The sequence below is a fragment of the Azolla caroliniana genome, unplaced genomic scaffold, assembly GCF_043228905.1.
Source record: "Azolla caroliniana isolate FFs.n. ecotype wild unplaced genomic scaffold, voAzoCaro1.0.p SCAF_5, whole genome shotgun sequence".
Lineage (NCBI taxonomy): Eukaryota > Viridiplantae > Streptophyta > Polypodiopsida > Salviniales > Salviniaceae > Azolla > Azolla caroliniana.
Genome location: NW_028230440.1, coordinates 5,459,991 through 5,478,738, shown reverse-complemented (window position 1 = coordinate 5,478,738; position 18,748 = coordinate 5,459,991). Strand labels below are relative to the sequence as shown.

Below are 18,748 nucleotides of genomic sequence, written 5' to 3'. Positions count from 1 at the left end.
CCCTAACACATCTTGTTCTGTACATGAAATGTGGACATATTTATGCATCTTAATTCTCAACTCTGAAGCATTTTAAAAAAATCTCACACATATCTTGTCTTTCCCAATTAGGTGTAAAAAATATGATATAGTCATTTGTGAGAGATTGAACAATACATGGCTTCCCTAATTGCAACATTACTCCAAACAATTCTTCCTCCATAGCCATATTGAGTAAATTTACAAGAGTAGGATGTGTCACAATAGTGAACAGTAGAGGATTGACCGGGCATGCAATCTTCCCATCTCTCCATCCATCTTTCCATCTCACTCTCAATTGCAACATTCATTAGTAAAATTGTTAAAGATTGAGGGCCATTAACTCCAACTATACTAGTGAAAATTTTCTCTTGTGGTCCAATAGATCATATTTGACTTGTAAGGAGGAGAATAATAAAATCTATCTATGCCATACTTTATCCACGTCTAATTACAACAAATTCCAAATATCATCAAAGGATTGATGCCTAATCACACTAACCATCAAGAGCCAACAGTAAATTTAAGTGTGGGATACTACTAGCTATGAAAGTATTGAATAGATTAGTTTAGTTGAAATAAATTAATATTCACAAAATTAGCTTCTTAATCCACAACTCATCATCATTTTTCTATAAGGTTGAGATTCGAATATTAGGAAATTTGAAAAGTAATTCTAAGTTGCAAGACAAGAACAATTTATTTGAAGGCATGGAGTTATGACTCTATAGAGTAATGTTGAATATGGAGTTTGTGGCATCTTGGGAATGATGTAGAGGAATTTGTAAACTTGAGAAGCATTTTGGAAATTATGGTACACCGGAGTGGCATTCTTGCCATATGCACACTCATGACCATGAAATCAAACCAAACATATTATTACATATTTCCAACTTTTCTCCCAACAAAACACATGGTTCCATGGGAACTGGACTAGTCTCACAAACTTTACTCAATAATGTCTCTCATGAACTCAAATGCTCAACTTTATTGTGCATTGAAAAGATTGAGGATTGGTCATTCAGTGCTTGAATTAACTAGTTCATTATAGTGCTTGAATTAACTAGGTCATTATAGTGCTTGAATTAACTAAGACTCCAAGCATTATTCAACATAGCATGCATTTGTTTCATTACTTTGAATTTACCTCAAAGGTACGATATGTTGAACGAATATTGAAATATGGATGATTTGGATATTATAGTTGTTGATAATTAATTTTCATACTCAAAAGTCGATGTGGGAAAGCGTTCCAATGACTATTAATACATAAGTCCATACCGGTGGGAGTATGGCAACGTGGGAACCTTAGCTCTCCTAATTGTGTAGAGTGCCCACATGCAATAGAATCAATACGACACGCTTTGTGGGACTGCTCAACGTCCCATCGAATATGGCGGGGGGTTGGTCGCTTGTTGCAATTATGCCATGTGCAAGGCTCAATCAAGTGGGGAAATATATGTTGGCTATCATGGCAGGCCCAGTTGGCATATACAAGCATCAGGAGGAGGGGATGACTTTGGTGATAAAAGCACAAGAGGTTTTTTTCTCCACTAGCAGCAATGTCCACTCAACTCCTCTTAATGACAAATCTCAAGTTGTGTTGGAATTGGTCAGCCCAATAACTCTTTGGATTCTATGGAAAAAATGGTGTAAACGAGTTTTCTCCAACCAAACCGCACATCCAACAAGGTTACTACAAGAAATATGGAGTGAAATTGTAGCCACTCTAAAGAGCCAATATGATGGCCTTAAGGGCGGCTCCGATGGAGTTGAAGACAACGAATAGCCTTCATCCAACAATGGTCGTCCTCTCCCTTTCTTGAGTTAGTGGGCATCCATATAAGATGAAACTTTCGCGTCCCTATAGGGATTTGTACATAATCATCTCGTTTGTAAAATTTTATAACTAATGGAAGGAGTTTTTTTTTTGGAAAAAAAAAGGACATACTAACAAATATAGATCATATCATGAACATTTTCTCCTTTATCAAAAATAAAGATTTGCCAAGAATATTATGTATATAGATATATTTGCAATTGTCTAGTACTTGCAAAGGAAACATTCATATAAGTGCTTGTGTACCTTCAAAAAGGTCATATTCATTTTCTCCTCAAGAGGTATGTTAATATCTCCACCATGTACACATGTATGCATGTTGATGGTACTACATAATTACCGACAAAGAGGCCCTTGTTAGTCTCTACATGTGTCCTTTACAGATTGCGCACATGCAAATACATGGTATGCTTTTTACTTCAAGAGATAATGTACGAATTCATCCATTTGTAGTTCTGCTTTCGAAGAAAAGAGTAGACTAATTACATACATTAAATGCCCAAAAGGATTGATATAACCACTCAGATTTTTACGTGGTATGCATTTGTTGATATGTAATTTGGGCTTCCTCCTTACATATTTGAGCCATTTAATTGTGCAACTAAAAATAGAAATGGTCTCCTGCCCATGCCCACAACAATTGATGATGGAACGAGATGAATAAATGAGTTGGTTGTGTAAAAGGTTGAACTTATACAGTTCTAGAGCACAACCCCCTTAGTCATGTTCAGTATAAAAAATGTATGAGATCAAAGAAACTTTAGTTTTTCCAAAAAGAAGAAGAAAAGAAAATTTAATAGCACGGGGAAGTGACAATTTCTTAAGGCTTTTTGTAGATCACCATAACCCTCAATGTTAGCCTAGTAAGTTAATGTAATGAGTTGAGCACCACGAGTGATACAAGTGATATAATGGGTTCTATAATGTGCATGTTGTTCTTGACATATCACAACTTGTGCTTGTTAATGTTCAAAAGATTGAAAGCCTACCAATATCTACGTTGGTTGGAAGAAATGACTTTTCATTGTAAAACAAATCTTCGAAAACAAAATTCTTGTTTCTTACAATATGAAACCATGATGGTATTTTGCCTTTCCATCATGTACCTCCCTAATCGTGATTGATACCTAGTATCACTACATTAACAATCAAGATTTGCAAACTTCTACATAAAATGATGATCAGGAGCATCGTAATGCATTGTCTCAATTCCCATTGAGCTTCACCCAATTGTCAGTTATTTTGTACATTAGCTCAATAGTTAGAAACACAATAGAGAACTCTACAATGGGTTCTATAATGTGGAGGTTGTTCTTCACATATCACAACTTGAGCTTGTTGAAATCTAAGGGTGCAAACATACTAGAATAGGAACATTCCCAACAACATGACACATTGTTGCTGCAAGAAATGACAGTTTTTTTAAGTCGAAATTATTGTTCTTTTATAATGCTAAAACTCAGCATTGTGCTACTTAAACTTTAAAGGGATCAAAATAATTAACTAATTAAAAACTCTTTTTGAATGTTCTCTCTTTATCTTTTACTTCTTTTTGAATGTTTTCATTGCTCAAAGCTCATTTCTCCACTTGTTTTTACAACTTGAACTTATCCTTTAGTAGATCATTAAGTTGCAGTTTCACAGTTCGGTTTTGGTTTTGACATAAATCAAATTATTGAAGGATTGATGATAGTGTACTCAAAATTTTCAAAGATTATAATATATATATGTTAATAATCACTTAATTCTAACGCTAACACTTCTATGAGTTTTCACCTCCTATCCTGTATGGAATCACAAAGACAATCCTTATAAGAATTGTTCAATAATGATTAAAATTTAATATTCAAGAAAGTGTCATAACACTAAAATATTGAGCTATTTAAACCATTTAGCCTCTTAGTCCTTTTATCTTGCCATTCAAAACCGTTTAACCCACAAAACGATAAAGGTTCAAAAACCATATTGTTGAACCCTCAAACCGGACCAAACCGTTTAAACTCGTAAGCCATATTTTATGAACCGTCACCGATCGAAGTATATGCAAGAATATTTTTTACTGACATATTAGCAAACCTTTCATAGATAGAAGAAGATCCCTCATCCTTTGAAGTTTATATTTCAACGATTCACATTAAAAAAAACCAAATACATCCAACTTCTATCTACCGTTCCATCAAAGTTTAAATGTCATATAATAAAATGGGAATGAAAAGAGCGAGTGTACTGAAACACAAAATGCACATAATATCTAGAATTTGGATATGCTAGCAAAGAATGATCATTCCAATTATTGTAGAAAAAGAGCATAACAATGCAATGGATCATAAACCATAACACGTTATCACAATAGGTGGACATCAATTGATTCGTATAAGGACCTCAGTAATGGTATATATATATATAGCTCTCTTACTGATAAACAACTCTCTTTAGAGACTACTAATTTCAGTTATTGAGATGCCCCAAAAAGAATAATCAATAATATACAAACACAATTTATTCCTTGGTGAATAGGAAAGAATAGAATTTATATCATTCTTCTATTCTGTTTCTATTCACATCAAGAATAGTTAAGCCATTGGCTTGTTCTCATCACCATAAGGATCGCTAGGCTTAATGTTTCTATCCATAAGTTTCTTCTTTGGACCTCCTTCTTCCATGATGAGAGGTAGTGTGTGACCATCCATTTTCCTAATCTCCAACACCTGCATTCAATGCATAGAAACAGCTTCTCTATCATGTATTATGCCCTTTTCCGGACAGATTTCCGAAATTATAATATTTTTTGGAGATAGTACTAACGAATCTCTTCAATCTATACTTTCTCTTTTCGAATATCTATACATAACAAATTACTCTTCTACCATTTAAAAACTATCCCAATATCCGTGCTTTATGTCTTCTTGAGGGAGGGGGCATCATACCTAAATTAGGTCCCTGTTTTTTGGACATTGTTCCTAGATTATGTCCTTTTTAGGGCATTATTCCTAGAAAATATCCCTTGTTTTTTGGACACTCTCTCCTTTCCAAAACCTAAATTTATCAGATACAATTATGTCATGTGTCTTTTGCTCCTCATTCTAACAATATATCAAGAATGTGTTGTCTATAGATAGATAGATAGATAGATAGACACATCATTCTATAATTAGTGAGACTAATTTCTTAGAAGTATACCGGATGCAAAACATCAGTCTAAGCATGTAGGAAGAGCCTGTATTATCTAAAGACATAGATACAGATAGATAGATTGCTAAATTTAGTAACACTTATCTCTTAAACCTACTCCATATGTCCCTACAAACTATTTCATCTTCTTTGGCCATTTTTCTTTAAGTATTCATAGAACTCAAGTTTCCAATCACTACTAAATCATCTCTTCGACCCTATAACTCTCTAACCATTTTGCACCCTTTCTTGGTCATTTTTGTTATGATACTATTGTTGTAGCAAACAAACATATATAATCAATGATTAAAAAGGAGAGATTTTCATGGAGTCTACTTACATTGTTTCTAGCTTGAAGGATCCTCGACACGCTATTGCTGGTTGAGAATGGCATGAATTGTTTGCAAAGAATCTTCTTGAGATTTCCTCCCCATGATCTACTCAAATTCAAAGATTTAGATGATGACGAAGAAGATGATGATGATGATGAAGACGAAGAAAGACGAGACGAAGAAGAGGAGGAAGAGGAAGATGGACATGGACATGGACATGAGGGAATGCTCGTCTTTCTCTTTGTCATCATCTTGTTCTTCTTGCTCCTCTTCTTGTTGACGAGACTCAAATCAAGCGGAATTTGATCTGATAACACGGAACAAGCCATGGCTTCTTCTCTGCACAACCTGCTTGCAGCAAGGTAGGAAATCATGTCGGTTTCCCATTCTTCTGGTCTCCGAACAAGACGGGGAGGAGGTCGGGGAGGAGAAGGATGGGCCACAAGACTAAGGTCAGGGTGAGATTCACGGGAAGTTTTGAGTTTGGGGTTAGCTTTCGATTTAGGGTTAGGGACAGGGTTAGGGTTAGGGTTAGGGTTAGGGTTAGTAGTATGGTTCTGGAGGAGGTGAGTTGTGTCTTCTTCGTTTTTGGGCCTTTTCTCGGGGCCATCATCATCAACGCAAAGCTTGTGCCAACGCTGGCGCTTGCCTATGACGATACTCGCCATGTCGAAACTACTGTCTGTAGCTGCGATTCCTTCCTCTTCTTCTTCTTCTTCTTCTTCTTCTTCTTCTTCTTTTGTGTTTCTTTCTGTGTTTCTGTCTCCCCTGCTCTTTCTCTCTGTCTGTCGTTGGGTTTTTCAGGAGCAGGAAAAAAGGGACGTTGCAGAGAACGTGGGCCTTTTCTCTCAAACGGCCATAATAATTAACTTTATACATATTCACAAAAATACCCCTCCCTATTTCATTGTTTATTTGTAGCTCTACAATGGAAAGCATTCTTTTTTACTTCGTAGTATATACATACATACATACATACATACACACTCACATGCATACATACATGCATGCATGCATGCATACATGCATGCATGCATGCATATATATCGATGTAGCTGTGACGTCATGTGTCACCCTAGGCTGATCGCAACATCCATCTTTCTATATAGCCCCCTCTCTCGCCTGCTCCCCTTTCCAGAGAGACCCACCGGTATCGCGTTCTTTAGAGCGATTGTCGACGTCTTCGCCTTCGTGCCATCTATCTAACACATCCTTGCATATATATATCTTCCCCATGTCACCCCCCCCCCCCCCCACCTGGTTTCTCATCACTCCACGAGATGCAGAGGTTTTTGTAGTTCGCTCGTTATCATCCATGTTGGGATATTTTTATTGTCGTTTTCAATGGTCAAGTATATTATGACCAAAGGAGATCGAATGTGAACTATGTTCACGTAGATTTGAGTGGTGGACTTTGATGTTCAAGTACTTTGCTAATGAACGTAAGTACTAGGGATCGGCAACGGCTCAACTCAAGCCTAAACCATTTGGCTAAAGCGGCATGTAGACTTTCCTGTTTGATGTTTGATAGTAGACATGGGGTGAAAGCCTATATGGAGAAGTTGAAAGGTACTCTTATGTGGAATTTCTTGATGTTGTGGGGATCATTTCCTCAAGTGCATATTATGGTTTTCTAGCGGCTATGTCCCTCTCCCTACATACAATCAATATAATTGTGTGCTTTTACACAGAAAGAGAGAGAGCGAGAGAAGATAAGAAGGATGCGTGAAAGTTAGGGTTGTGAACATAGGCGACATGATGGTGGGTGTTGTTAAAAAGCCTAATTGATAGCTTGCCATTAGGGTGAATTGGACGAGTCGAGATTTGAAGAAGAGAAAACGTGGTCCGGACAAGTTCTTGGGTCTCATGAGGATTGGGCCAACCAAAAGGTTCGGACGTGGTGGCACAACACAAGAAGGAAGGGTTGAGTCTGACCAAAGAGAGAGACAACAGACACAAATGATATATGATATGATTCATCGTCAGATTTATCGAGGAGATCAAATGGGCCCAAACCAAAATCGTCTCCAAATATGTCCACCCATCCCCAAAATTTAGCTTGTCTCCAAATATGTCCGTCCACCCAACCTTTCTTCGGCCACCAAACCAAAATCGTCTCCAAATATGTCCACCCATCCCCAAAATTTAGCTTGTCTCCAAATATGTCCGTCCACCCATCCTTTCTTTGGCAACCGAACCAAAATTGGCTCCAAATATGTCCACCCATTCCCAAAATTTAGCTTGTCTCCAAAAATGTCCGTCCACCCATCCTTTCTTTGGCTACTTCTCTCTCTCTCTCTCTCTCTCTCTCTCTCTTCACATCTCTTCGTTGCTGCCTGCCTCCTCTCCTCTTCCCCTGCTGCTCCTGCTCCTGCTCCTGCTCCTGCTGCGAAGCGAAACAGGGGTAGAACACACAGACACAGCGAACCCTCCCTCTCCTCCCTGTAATCAAGCCTTCTCTTCTTCTTATTCCTTCATCTTCGACATTCCTCCTTTTTTGACCTCGTCGTGGCCTGCCAATGTCCCCCATGATCCTGCGCATCTTCACCAAGAAGCAGAAGGCCGCCCCCGCCCATCCGATTGAACCTCCCCTCTCTCATGCCTACTCTAAGGTGCCGCTACCATTCTAACTCTCAATCATCATTCTTTTGCCTTTTCATTCTGCGCGTACACAGAGGAACGCCACACAGAGAGACATAGACGGATACAGACAGACAGATAGACATACATACATCTTGACTCCTGCATTGGGATGGAAAAGAAACTCTCAGTTTTGATTTTATTTTAGTGCTACACAGTCAAATTATGGCCTTCAGGACTATGCAAACCAGATTTCATTTACTTCCTGGATATGATCATAAACAAAAAAATCAGTACTCGCAATGCACGTCAATGATGTCCATCATAAGTTGCTCGAAGATAGGAGTTGGTTAGTGGTGAAGTCATTGTTTACATGGCACATTAGCTTATGTGTATGATGGCGGGTTAGAGTGTTGGACAAGGATGACAATCTCTGTTTCCATATCATGCAAAATTGTTTCTTTGACAGGAAGTAACTTTATAACACCGACACATTTCGAATGGGAATACCTAAGGTTACATGCCTAATTGCTAGAGCCATTCGGGTTTTTATGTTGCAACTTTCGGCATTGCAACTAGGGAACTTTTATTACCCCTTGAGTAAGTTTTCGCTCCAGAAGATTTACTCTCCCAAGTCCCCATCATATAAGGTTGTGTTTGACTACATCAGGTATCTCGAGGTGTATGGTACAAATGGACTATTGAGGTCTATAGTACAATGCTGGTGGGCCCGTTTATACATCATTTTAAAATTTAGATATATAGATTTATTATCGTCTTCAGAGATCAAGTATGACCTACAAAACCAAAAATATAACATTTTTCACGTAATACATGTGAAATTTCAAGAACGTTATAAATAAATGTCGCAGTTAATGTACATTGTCATTGCGAGAGAAGTTCATGCAAGGATTGAGTTTGTTCAAAGATATGTGGAAAGCATAATCAAATGTAACCAATGGCAGGGATTGTGTCAGAGAGAGAGAGAGAGAGAGAGAGTGAGTGTATGTAGCTTAGTTAGTAAGGTTGTTCAATGGATACACCCAAAGGTTATTCATCGAAAACCTTAGTGATATTTGAGTCTTAGTGTTCCGTTTGATAAAAGCTAGCTTACTAATAGGATTTAGCTTGAATACATTGTGTTACCCCAAAAAATTGTCATGATAGCCGCCGTATCACAAAAAAAAAATTTAGTCATCTTTCCTGAGATAAACTTAATATTCCACGTTTTATTCTAGAAGCTCACAATGCCAGTGCAGTAATCTGCCGTTTTGGAGTGTCACAGTGAAAAAATGTCTTAAGATGTATTTTGATGTTTCCATATGATAGATGAAAGTGAACTAAGAGGTTGTTATGACTGTAGCATAAACTGGTGTGATGGAAAGCTACTGTGGTCAAATTGTCTCGGGTTATCAACTAGTGTTTTGTAGTTTATGTGATACAAGGTATTATTCATTTGGTTGAACTTAGACATGAATGATATCTAATTGACACTATATCCATGTAATGGCTTCAAACTCTTGGAAATCGACTTGTCATGAGGTGGATTTAGAAACAATGTTGGAAATTACAGCTTGGGAAAAAGGTCTCTACAAACTACTTTATGTTGGCCTTATATAGTCTTTAGGAGTCAAAATGAAGAATTTTAGCTAAGTGCTTCTTTGTTTTGGCTGATGCTTTGTACCCTTGTAACATTTGTACTGTACACTAATATAATACAATGCAATGATGTTTGATATGCTATACTTGTGTGAAGTTGAACATCTCTCATCAGATTTTTAGTTTCAAAGCAGTTCCTTGGTGATTTCTTCTATGATGTGTTCCAATAGCTTAATTTTATGCCAATTAGAAATTCTTAAAATCGATATTTGTAGATTTACAGTTTTGACGACCATATAAAAATGTTTATTGCATTTACTTTAGAATACTTTTTTAAGATCGACCAAAGAAGGCATTTTCTGAAGTTTTTATTGCATTATATTATTGTTGCCTTCACATTTTTGCGAGTTTTTAGCTATGCCGTTGCAGATTTGGTTTGAGAACTGTGAGATTGAAGATTTTGAGCTTGGACAAATCCTTGGTGCTGGTAATTTTGGACAAGTATTTATTGCCAGACACATCAAATCAAATATTATATGTGCGGTGAAGTGTTTATCAAAAGCCATCATTTTGAACACTAAACAAGTAAGTATCCAATAATATAATTAATTTATAGTTGGTTTGAAGGTTTATATGAGGGTCCAAGAAGCCAATTAAGTCCTCGATATGAAGCTTTTCTATGCTTTCTTGTCGTCCAACGCATTTTTGTTTCATAATTTTATGATTATTTAATGTATTAAAGGTTTTTCCTAGTATATGCATCCACACAAGCACACACACATTATATAAATACATTTCACAATCATGGATACATAGCTCATATGTTTAGTTTTCTCATGTATGGATATGTCAAGTTGTTGGTATATGCTAAACATTGTGAATTGACTGACCCATGTATGGTTTAGTGATCTTTTCATTACATCTTTGATGCATTGTAAAAGGAATGGACACCTACATCTAGTAACACTCAATATTATGGTAGTGTGTTTGAACATTGCCTTGGGTCATGGTTCATTTTTAATGATTGTGTGTCTGAAGTTCATGTTTACAGTTGGATCATGTTAAAGCTGAGAAGGAAATCCTTAAGATGATCGAGTTCCCTTTCATTGTGAATTTGCTTGGTTATTGCAAAGATGATAAGTGTGTATATTTGATATTGGAGTATGTTAGTGGGTAAGGCATTAGACGTCATGTGTAAATGCTTATTTACTTTTAACTAAGATCCATCTTCTTAGCTGAATGTGTACTGTTGATGGTTTCATAGAACTATACATACTTCTTATATCAAAGAATCCAACCGTTTATGTTTTCCATGTAGAGGTGAATTTTCAAGTTATTTGAGGAGCAGAGAGATGCTAGATGAGAGCACTGCTGTAAGTTATTTTGAAAACTGGTGTTATAAACTGAAAGCATGTCTTCTTTTGTCATATGGGATTTCCTTGATATAGCTATTTACATGAGGTGATGGTTTTATCTTGTGTGTGCTGGAATAACATATGAAGTTTCCAGTGCTTTTATGCAGCACAAGTTCTTGTAGCATTTGAGTACCTTCATAACATGAATATCATTTACCGAGATCTCAAGGTGAGCCTATTTCCCGCATTCTGGCATATTACGAATATGAAAAGTATTTGCTGGACTGTCATGCTCACTATGCCTACCTAAGAGTATGTGTTGTAATAATATTATTACAGCCCGAGAATCTTTTACTTGACATAAAGGGAAACTTAAAACTAACCGATTTTGGTTTTGCAAAGAACATAGAGCACCGAACGTTCACCTTGTGTGGTAGGATTTTCTCGCTTTCTCCCTGTATCTCTGTGTGTGTGTGTCTGTGTGTCAGTGGGAAAAATTAAGAGTATTTAGTTGTGCAACACATAAGTTGGTGTACTATATTTTGCTGCTTCAGGTACGCCAGAGTATCTAGCGCCAGAGGTTTTACTTGCTAAAGGACATGGAAAACCTGTCGATTGGTAAGGTACTCATGAAATTCTTTTGGTAAACATTTAAAGGCTTCTTCTGATAGTTCTCGACATTAGAAAATATATATTTCTGTCTTATTTGCCCCACATTTACTTCTTGATTCTCTGGATTTCTATGCCATGGCATCCATTAAGAGAGTGTTGTCTATGGTGCGTCTTCAAATAGTGAAAATCTATTCAAGATGATTAGAGTAGAGAATTTTAAAATTCCGAGGGAAATCATAGTTTGAGAATAACATTCAGGCATGATGCCAACCAATTTGGTAAACGAGGGTTAAATAGCATGAAGAGTTTGTATGAAGATAATGATGGCTTTGTTATGAAGAGTTGGATCAGAACCTCAGTACTGGGGAACTTTCTTTCGCAAGACAAAAAATATAGTGAATGCACTTACACTATTATATTAATTGCTTGATTACACCCACATAAAAGCAAGGAACGTTGGAACTTGGAAGGCTTGTGAATGTGGTTGATTCCTCTTGTCATTGCATTTTCAAAACTATGATTTATTCTTCACACCCTTAATTCTTTGTGCTCCCAGGGTGACTTTGATTATGCTTGGCAAGTCTTTTAGGCTATACGAGCACATCCTTCACATAAGCATCTTGTATGAGGTGATTATTGCTCGCCAATCTTCCAATAACTAGTGTAGCTGCAAGGGTTTGCAAGTTGATAGTATGAAAGTTGTAGGGATTTATTTTAATTTTATACAAGGATTTCTATCGGAACCTGGACCTGTCACACCTGACACCTATGATTCCTTGATACTCTCATGATGACTTTTACCAGGCTTCATGATTCAATATCCAATAGATTATGTTTGCACATCCAATATACCCAATATTATGTGTAGTTTTTTTGGGTTGGCAAATTTTCAAAGTTTAGTTTATTCTACAAGTTTGCTATGTGAGATTCTGCATGAATTTATTGTATTGTTTCTTTTGTTTGTATTTCTGGGTTTGTGAAAATAATTTTGTAGAGATCGCTTTCTATTGGGCTAACAAATGCTATTTGAAATTAACATTTTGGTATCAGGTGGACATTTGGTGTACTAATATATGAGATGTTGGCTGGTGTTACTCCATTTGTTGATGATGGTGAGGGAAAACGAATACATTGGTCTTGAAAAACTCATAGCTATTCACTATGATTTATAATTTTGATTGGAGATTTATTTGATGTAGATCTTTAATTTGTTTGTTTTTGAATTTCTATTTTATTTTTATAGATGCTAGTATAACTTACCAAAGGATTCTGGAAGGAAAATTGGCATTTCCAAAACATATCTCCAAAAAGTAGGGTGATGATAATGTTTTTGTGTGTGCAACATTTGTTGTTTAGGATGAAAAGTAATAATTCCCTTTTTGGGCATTGCAGTGCGAAAGATCTTATTCGGAAACTTATAGTTGGAGACTTGACAAAAAGGTCCCTTTCCCCGGATGTATTTATGAAATCAGACCTTTTGATTACCTTTCCTTTGCCTTTTTTGTATGATGATGACATAAATACTAGACGTTAAATAATGAATGGGGATGAAAACAAAGTTTGTCTTCAATGCAAATTTTAGATAAAAAAGAAATAATATATTACTTCGAATTGAGATATAAAATAATAATCTTGCTCTCTTATAAAAACCAGGATTGGTTGCTTGAAAAATGGGATTGATGAGATTAAGCGTCATCCTTGGTTCTCAAATGTAAAATGGGACAATGTGTCCCGGAAATGTGAGGTGCCGCCCATCAAACCAAAACGTTTAGTAAGTGCTTTGCTCATTTTCTTTGAAAATTCACATTGTTACAACCATGTGTGTGTACTCATGACAGTTTCTCTGAATGGAGTCAGTTGCACCATAGATACGCCATATATATATATATATATATATGTGCTTATTCATTTGTACCATTTTGCTTCTCTCCCATATCACATCAATATGAAGGATCTTTTGGAAGTCATTGGTTTCCACAAGTCACTGGTCATTGTTGGGAATCTATTAGAAAAAATTCAAGGTTTGGAATGATGAATCTTCCTAGATGAGTCTAAGATTCTGCACTTCGGTGACACATAGTATGCGACTTGGCATAAGTAGTAATAAATACTTATGTGTATTACATCATTCAATTTTAATTAAAGGCCTTCGAAGCATCAACCACTATGTATACACATTCATAAGGCTTTTTCAAAATTGATAAGATTGTGGAAGAACATGATGGATTATTTATAGTGAATATGGTTAATTATAATGACAATAGTTTTTTTTCTCACTAATGGAATGCAGGCTTCACCAAATGATACAACGAACTTTGTTGTTGATTATTCTACTATTCCACCATTGGAACATCCGTTTGAGTTATCAGGAGAAGAGCAAGACCAATTTGTAAACTTCTAATCAAATTTTTACCCTTATTTCATTAAACCGTTATAGGAATTTCCGTTTTTCGGTAAGCTAACTTATTGGGAGACTTTTAGGAGAGTTGTACTTCAGTCATGAAATGTAAAATTGTATTTGCTATGTAAAGTTGCCTAAATTATTTTGATATTTGTATTTGTACATAAAATTTAGTGTAGTTAACTTTTTTTTGTTTTTCCCCTATTTGTCAAAGTTCTTTCCATTCATCTTGAACCAATATGAAGTACACTTGTTGAAGTAGTAGAAAATGGGGGAATAAGAAAATTTTGTCATTGTGACTTGCAACAAGCGTTACTAATAAAATATGAGTGATGAGTGACATGTGAATCCCTCGAACTCACATGGAAAGGTTATCTCCATTGGTTCCATGAAGACACAAATGTGTTCTTCTCAAGAAGAGCCTTATAGAAAACTTCTTTTATGTTGAGTCTTTTGTGGATGATGAATGGTGTGCTTGGTCTACACAAAAGTACATCTCAACAAGTTCTGTAATAGCAACAATGTTTTCACTCACAGAGAGCTATATCGAGATGTCTTTCATGTTGAGCCTACAAGGTCAACTCACCGATGGCAAGAGGAAATTCATTATTCCCCTTTTCCCTCGTCATCTATTGTCTCCAACAAAGATGTCTAATGAATTTAAGCTAGAATATACAAATAAATTTGATAAATAAGTTACAACACAAAATGTGGCTATAGGTCTCATAGAATTACAATATGTTTGGCAACTAAGTCAAAATAAATTGGATTGTGTAAGTTATACACCCTTTAACATACGGTGCATAGACCAAAGAGTGAAATAGTGTTGAGGGGAATATCCTTAAATTTTGGCACGGTGGGGTCTACAATGGATGATGATGCAAGGATGTCGGAAAATCCTTCACTACTCAATTCCACACATATTGAATGAAAACATTTCACTTATGGTCTCTTCGGTCATATTTGGCATAAAACAACAATAATAAAACATATCTGTCTCTCTTTCTCACATTTATGCAAAGTCTCTTTTGTGTATTAAGGTTATTGCTCCATGTTCAAGCCATGTTTTTGTATTTAAGTTACAATTAATAAAGTTATCTCCAATATCCAACATTAGAATATATGGGTGAATAAGAAATGACACCAAGGCTATGCATATCCTCTAATACAAATAAGCTCAAAACTCTGTCATTGCACTACTTTGCACTGATTGTAGGGGTTGAGCTCACTAACTTATGGTTAGCTAAGTGACCTTTCCTACTCTCTTTCTCTAACTAGCAAAGATTATGCTTGGGAAGAAATTCCATTACGATACTAACCACTTGAAACATTAGAAGGCTTCAAATACTACCTTGAAGGTATATCCAATCATAGACATTAGAATGCCAACGAGACCACTCATAAAATATTATGGTTAGATTGAAAAAGTTCGCATTATGTTTGGGATTGTTTTCATGCCAAGTTCCATAGGAACATGTTTGGCTTCCAGGGATACAACTTATTTCTCTCACAGGGGTAGTCCAATACATCTAACTTATAAATTGTCAATGACGGAGTTGCCATGATTTCAAGGGAATATTGCATCCCCTAATTGATAATCTAAAGTGCATATGAGAGGATGAATTAACACAATATTGTTATAGATCTAATTGACATCTTGACATCATTGAGGGCACTATGACCTAGGTAGGGAGCACAACTTTTTATGAAGCTTATGACAATACATATGCTCACATTTAATGTCTAACTTGGTGAATATAAATGGTGGCATTTTTCCTGTCAATGGTGTATTGTGACCTACATGCATGTATGGTCAACACCCATATATTGGACTAGATATTTTCTTCAAACATTGATGGAGAGGATTACATCACCCATAAAGTTTTGATAATATAGTATGAGACGAAAATTGGCTGCGTACATTGATGTTGGTTGATCCCCTTGTCGCAGTGTGTGAATCTTGTTGATTGTCGTTCTTACACTATCTGTGTCTCCGAATCAAGCCTTAAACTCTTTGATAAATTCTTCAAAGTTGTTGAGTAGGGGCGAATTTGCTTCTAGCAATGGAGCAAACCATGACAATGTCGTGCCAGTCAATAAAGTGCCCACTAACCCGACTCAAGATGAATCTGTCGGATAACGCATGGGATGCATCTGAATTACCAACCGCACTTGATTTATAAAACCCCGAAAATGTGCTCTCGACCCATCGAATTTAGCTGGGAGGTTGATTTTTGGCTCCTTAAGAACTCCTTGACTGTCGACTTTTAGTTGTTGTAAAGCTACTATTGCCTACTCTAATTGTTGAACCCTTCGTGTAAACTCGTCGTGTATTTGTTGCTTTTCTACTGAAACCTTTTGTAGGTCTTCAAGCAATCGTTGATTCTCCATCTCTAGTGATGCAAACTTGCTTTTGAGATTCTCCATTTCTACAACAAGGGAGAAGTATTCTTGTGGGTTGCCAGCAACCATGGGTACTTACTAGTGTTTGTGGAAGAGGCTAGACGAGAAAAATAAAATCGAATCAAACTGTCAGAACCAAGAGAGAAGGTAAAGTGCGAGAAGAAAGATATAAATAGATCACAAGAAGAGGAATGAAATTATAAGAGAAGAATGAATGTATTAAAGTAGAATAAGAATGGATACAAGATAGGCGATGAGAGCTTAAGACTGGTGTTGATTCGACTTGGTTTTGAGAAGAATTGTATGTTCATATTTATAGGTTCCTATAGAATAACCTAGTGATTTCTATAATGTTCTAGAATGTTCTAGACCTAGAATATTCTAAGATGTTCTAGGATGTTCTAGAATGTTTACAATATCACTATATTATAAGAAGTAGCTTTTATTATTTCATATAATCATATGCTATCTTAATGGTTAGGTTCTTCATTATGTATTATAAGGTCTTGGGTTCAAGCTCAAGTGAAGCCACATAATGTTCACGGATTCATGACACATGCTGTAACATCCAAAAATTCCACGTGTCTATTATCAAACATGAAAGCATTACGCATAATCCAATTGTGTTGTAGACCCCAATAACGTAAAAATTGGAACAATATGTCCATCTCATCATTTGAACCATTTTGAACATATTGAGAAAAAACCCATTGTTGAGGTCTCAAACAACAACGGGTTAAAACTTGCCAAATGTCTGATAAGTACTTCCAAATGGTACACACTACATGACATTTAATGAACCTATGTGTACTATCCTCCAATGGAATCTCTCTCTCTCTCTCTCTCTCTCTCTCTCTCTCTCTCTCATGTATAGTTATTAGTAAGTAAGGATGCTCACTCTCGTTGGTTGATGCATTCATGAATTAGACCAAATGGTTATGTTTGTAGAGCAAGAAGGCAATTGAAGAAGTTGCGACTAGGAATGGGCTTGTCATACTTTTGTTGTTTGCAAATGATGTGGTTCTTTTTTCAAATACTTTGGCAGATGAACAAAAGCTTATGGGTTTGATGGAAAAATATACATTGTAAGTTAAGTGGCAATAGATCCAGAATGAAGGTTATGCTTGTGAAGACTGAAACTACGTATAAACCATGCATTGTGTACAATATTTATCCACTTGAAACCATAGAAAACTTGAAATATATTGGTCTTGAGGTTCCCTCCAATGATAGATGGAATAAGCATATGGCATGCTACTTAAAAGTGAGAAAAATGGTTTCCTAATCATTGAAGAACATATGCATTTGTAGTAGAATGTAAATGTTAGTTCTCAAGATGTACCTCTTTGACATATTTGTAACACAAATGCTTGTCTATGGGGATCAATGCGATGACATCCTTAAGTCCACCTAGAAAGAGTTTGAAAATGTCAAAATGTTTATTATGAAGTTTCTTCAAGTCAAGCTACAAGCATCCTACAAACTCCATTGTCTTGATTTCGAATCACTTCCAATTTAAAACATGACCATAGAAAGGGTTCAGCTTTATAAAGTACATTTTTAAGGTTTAAAAACCCTCACATTGACTGCCTAGGATCCCATGCCAAGCAAAAGAAAAGGTTTCAAAATTTACATTAAAGCAAAAATTTGGGTTCCACACAGAAGCAAGATATGATAGTCTATGCACGAATACTTGTCTTGTACTAAGGTTGAACTTCTTCCATACATTTGAGATAAATACATTAAGTCCTATTGATGTGATTCTATAATTTATTGGCCAAGTGAAACTTTATATAGGTGATTTAAGTAAATAACAAGTGGCAATCATGTTATTTCTATTTGTTTTTTACTTGCAGAATCCTCAATGTCATTTGAAATTTACATCATTTGCAATAAAGTATTCTAGTTTTATTATACATTTGAAGTATATCTTCCATATTGGTTCAAGTCTTTTTCATCCATTGAATCTTGTATCCTTGAGATTATGTGGCATGAAAGGCAATTATTTTCAAAACTCATGTATAATCATTCATGTCAACAGAGACAACAATCTCTCCCTTGATTTTGATATAAAAAATGTCATATTCTAGATTGATAAAATGTTTGTTTGTATCTAAAAAGGCTACCTAGATCAACATAAGCTTAACATTCATAGGCAACCAATTCAAATCTATGGGACGACACCAAGCCCATGGCAAGGATTGAGCTTGGGAGAGGCTATATCTTATGTAGATGAGCTCGTAATGTTGTTGAGATGAGACCATATGGCTATGTGTTCATCCCCTATATTATGTTATTACACAGTGGCATCTAGTAAAGCAACCACATGAGAGAGAGAGAGAGAGAGAGAGAGAGAGAGATTATAACTAATATAACTCAATTTATATGTCTTTTGGAAAGTCCAAAAGGCTACATGTTCATCCTTTATACTCCATTA

The 18,748-nt window shown here is 36.0% G+C and overlaps 2 protein-coding genes across 4 annotated transcripts; one reads left to right on the top strand and one right to left on the bottom strand.

The window, feature by feature from the left end:
* Positions 1-4,123: 4,123 nt before the first annotated feature.
* LOC147863868 (uncharacterized) lies at positions 4,124-6,071 on the bottom strand. Its single transcript, XM_087319203.1, has 2 exons — positions 5,370-6,071; positions 4,124-4,566 (listed from the first exon to the last, which is right to left on the bottom strand). Exons 1-2 carry the CDS (start codon positions 6,027-6,029, stop codon positions 4,432-4,434), a joined length of 795 nt encoding a protein of 264 aa, XP_087175329.1. The 5' UTR covers positions 6,030-6,071; the 3' UTR covers positions 4,124-4,431.
* Positions 6,072-7,714: 1,643 nt separating this feature from the next.
* LOC147863867 (uncharacterized) lies at positions 7,715-14,054 on the top strand. Of its 3 annotated transcripts, none has more exons than XM_087319700.1 (12): positions 7,715-7,973; positions 9,970-10,125; positions 10,592-10,713; positions 10,859-10,913; positions 11,050-11,124; positions 11,235-11,328; positions 11,450-11,513; positions 12,558-12,619; positions 12,751-12,817; positions 12,900-12,947; positions 13,161-13,278; positions 13,798-14,054. In XM_087319700.1, exons 1-12 carry the CDS (start codon positions 7,881-7,883, stop codon positions 13,906-13,908), a joined length of 1,065 nt encoding a protein of 354 aa, XP_087175826.1. In that variant the 5' UTR covers positions 7,715-7,880; the 3' UTR covers positions 13,909-14,054. The 3 variants fall into 3 exon arrangements, with proteins under 3 accessions (XP_087175826.1, XP_087175827.1, XP_087175828.1); XM_087319701.1 differs by having other exon boundaries at positions 7,716-7,973; positions 9,956-10,125; XM_087319702.1 differs by having other exon boundaries at positions 7,719-7,973; positions 10,579-10,713.
* The last annotated feature ends 4,694 nt before the right edge of the window (positions 14,055-18,748 follow it).

Bases quoted from the DNA above. Each gene is read 5' to 3' on its own strand.
- LOC147863868 (XM_087319203.1), bottom strand. From the start codon at position 6,029: ATGGCGAGTATCGTCATAGGCAAGCGCCAGCGTTGGCACAAGCTTTGC. The intron at 4,567-5,369 runs GTAAGTAGACTC...CATTGAATGCAG, and splicing joins TCCTTCAAGCTAGAAACAAT to GTGTTGGAGATTAGGAAAAT.
- LOC147863867 (XM_087319700.1), top strand. From the start codon at position 7,881: ATGTCCCCCATGATCCTGCGCATCTTCACCAAGAAGCAGAAGGCCGCC. The intron at 11,329-11,449 runs GTAGGATTTTCT...TTGCTGCTTCAG, and splicing joins CCGAACGTTCACCTTGTGTG to GTACGCCAGAGTATCTAGCG. The intron at 12,620-12,750 runs GTGAGGGAAAAC...TTATTTTTATAG, and splicing joins TACTCCATTTGTTGATGATG to ATGCTAGTATAACTTACCAA.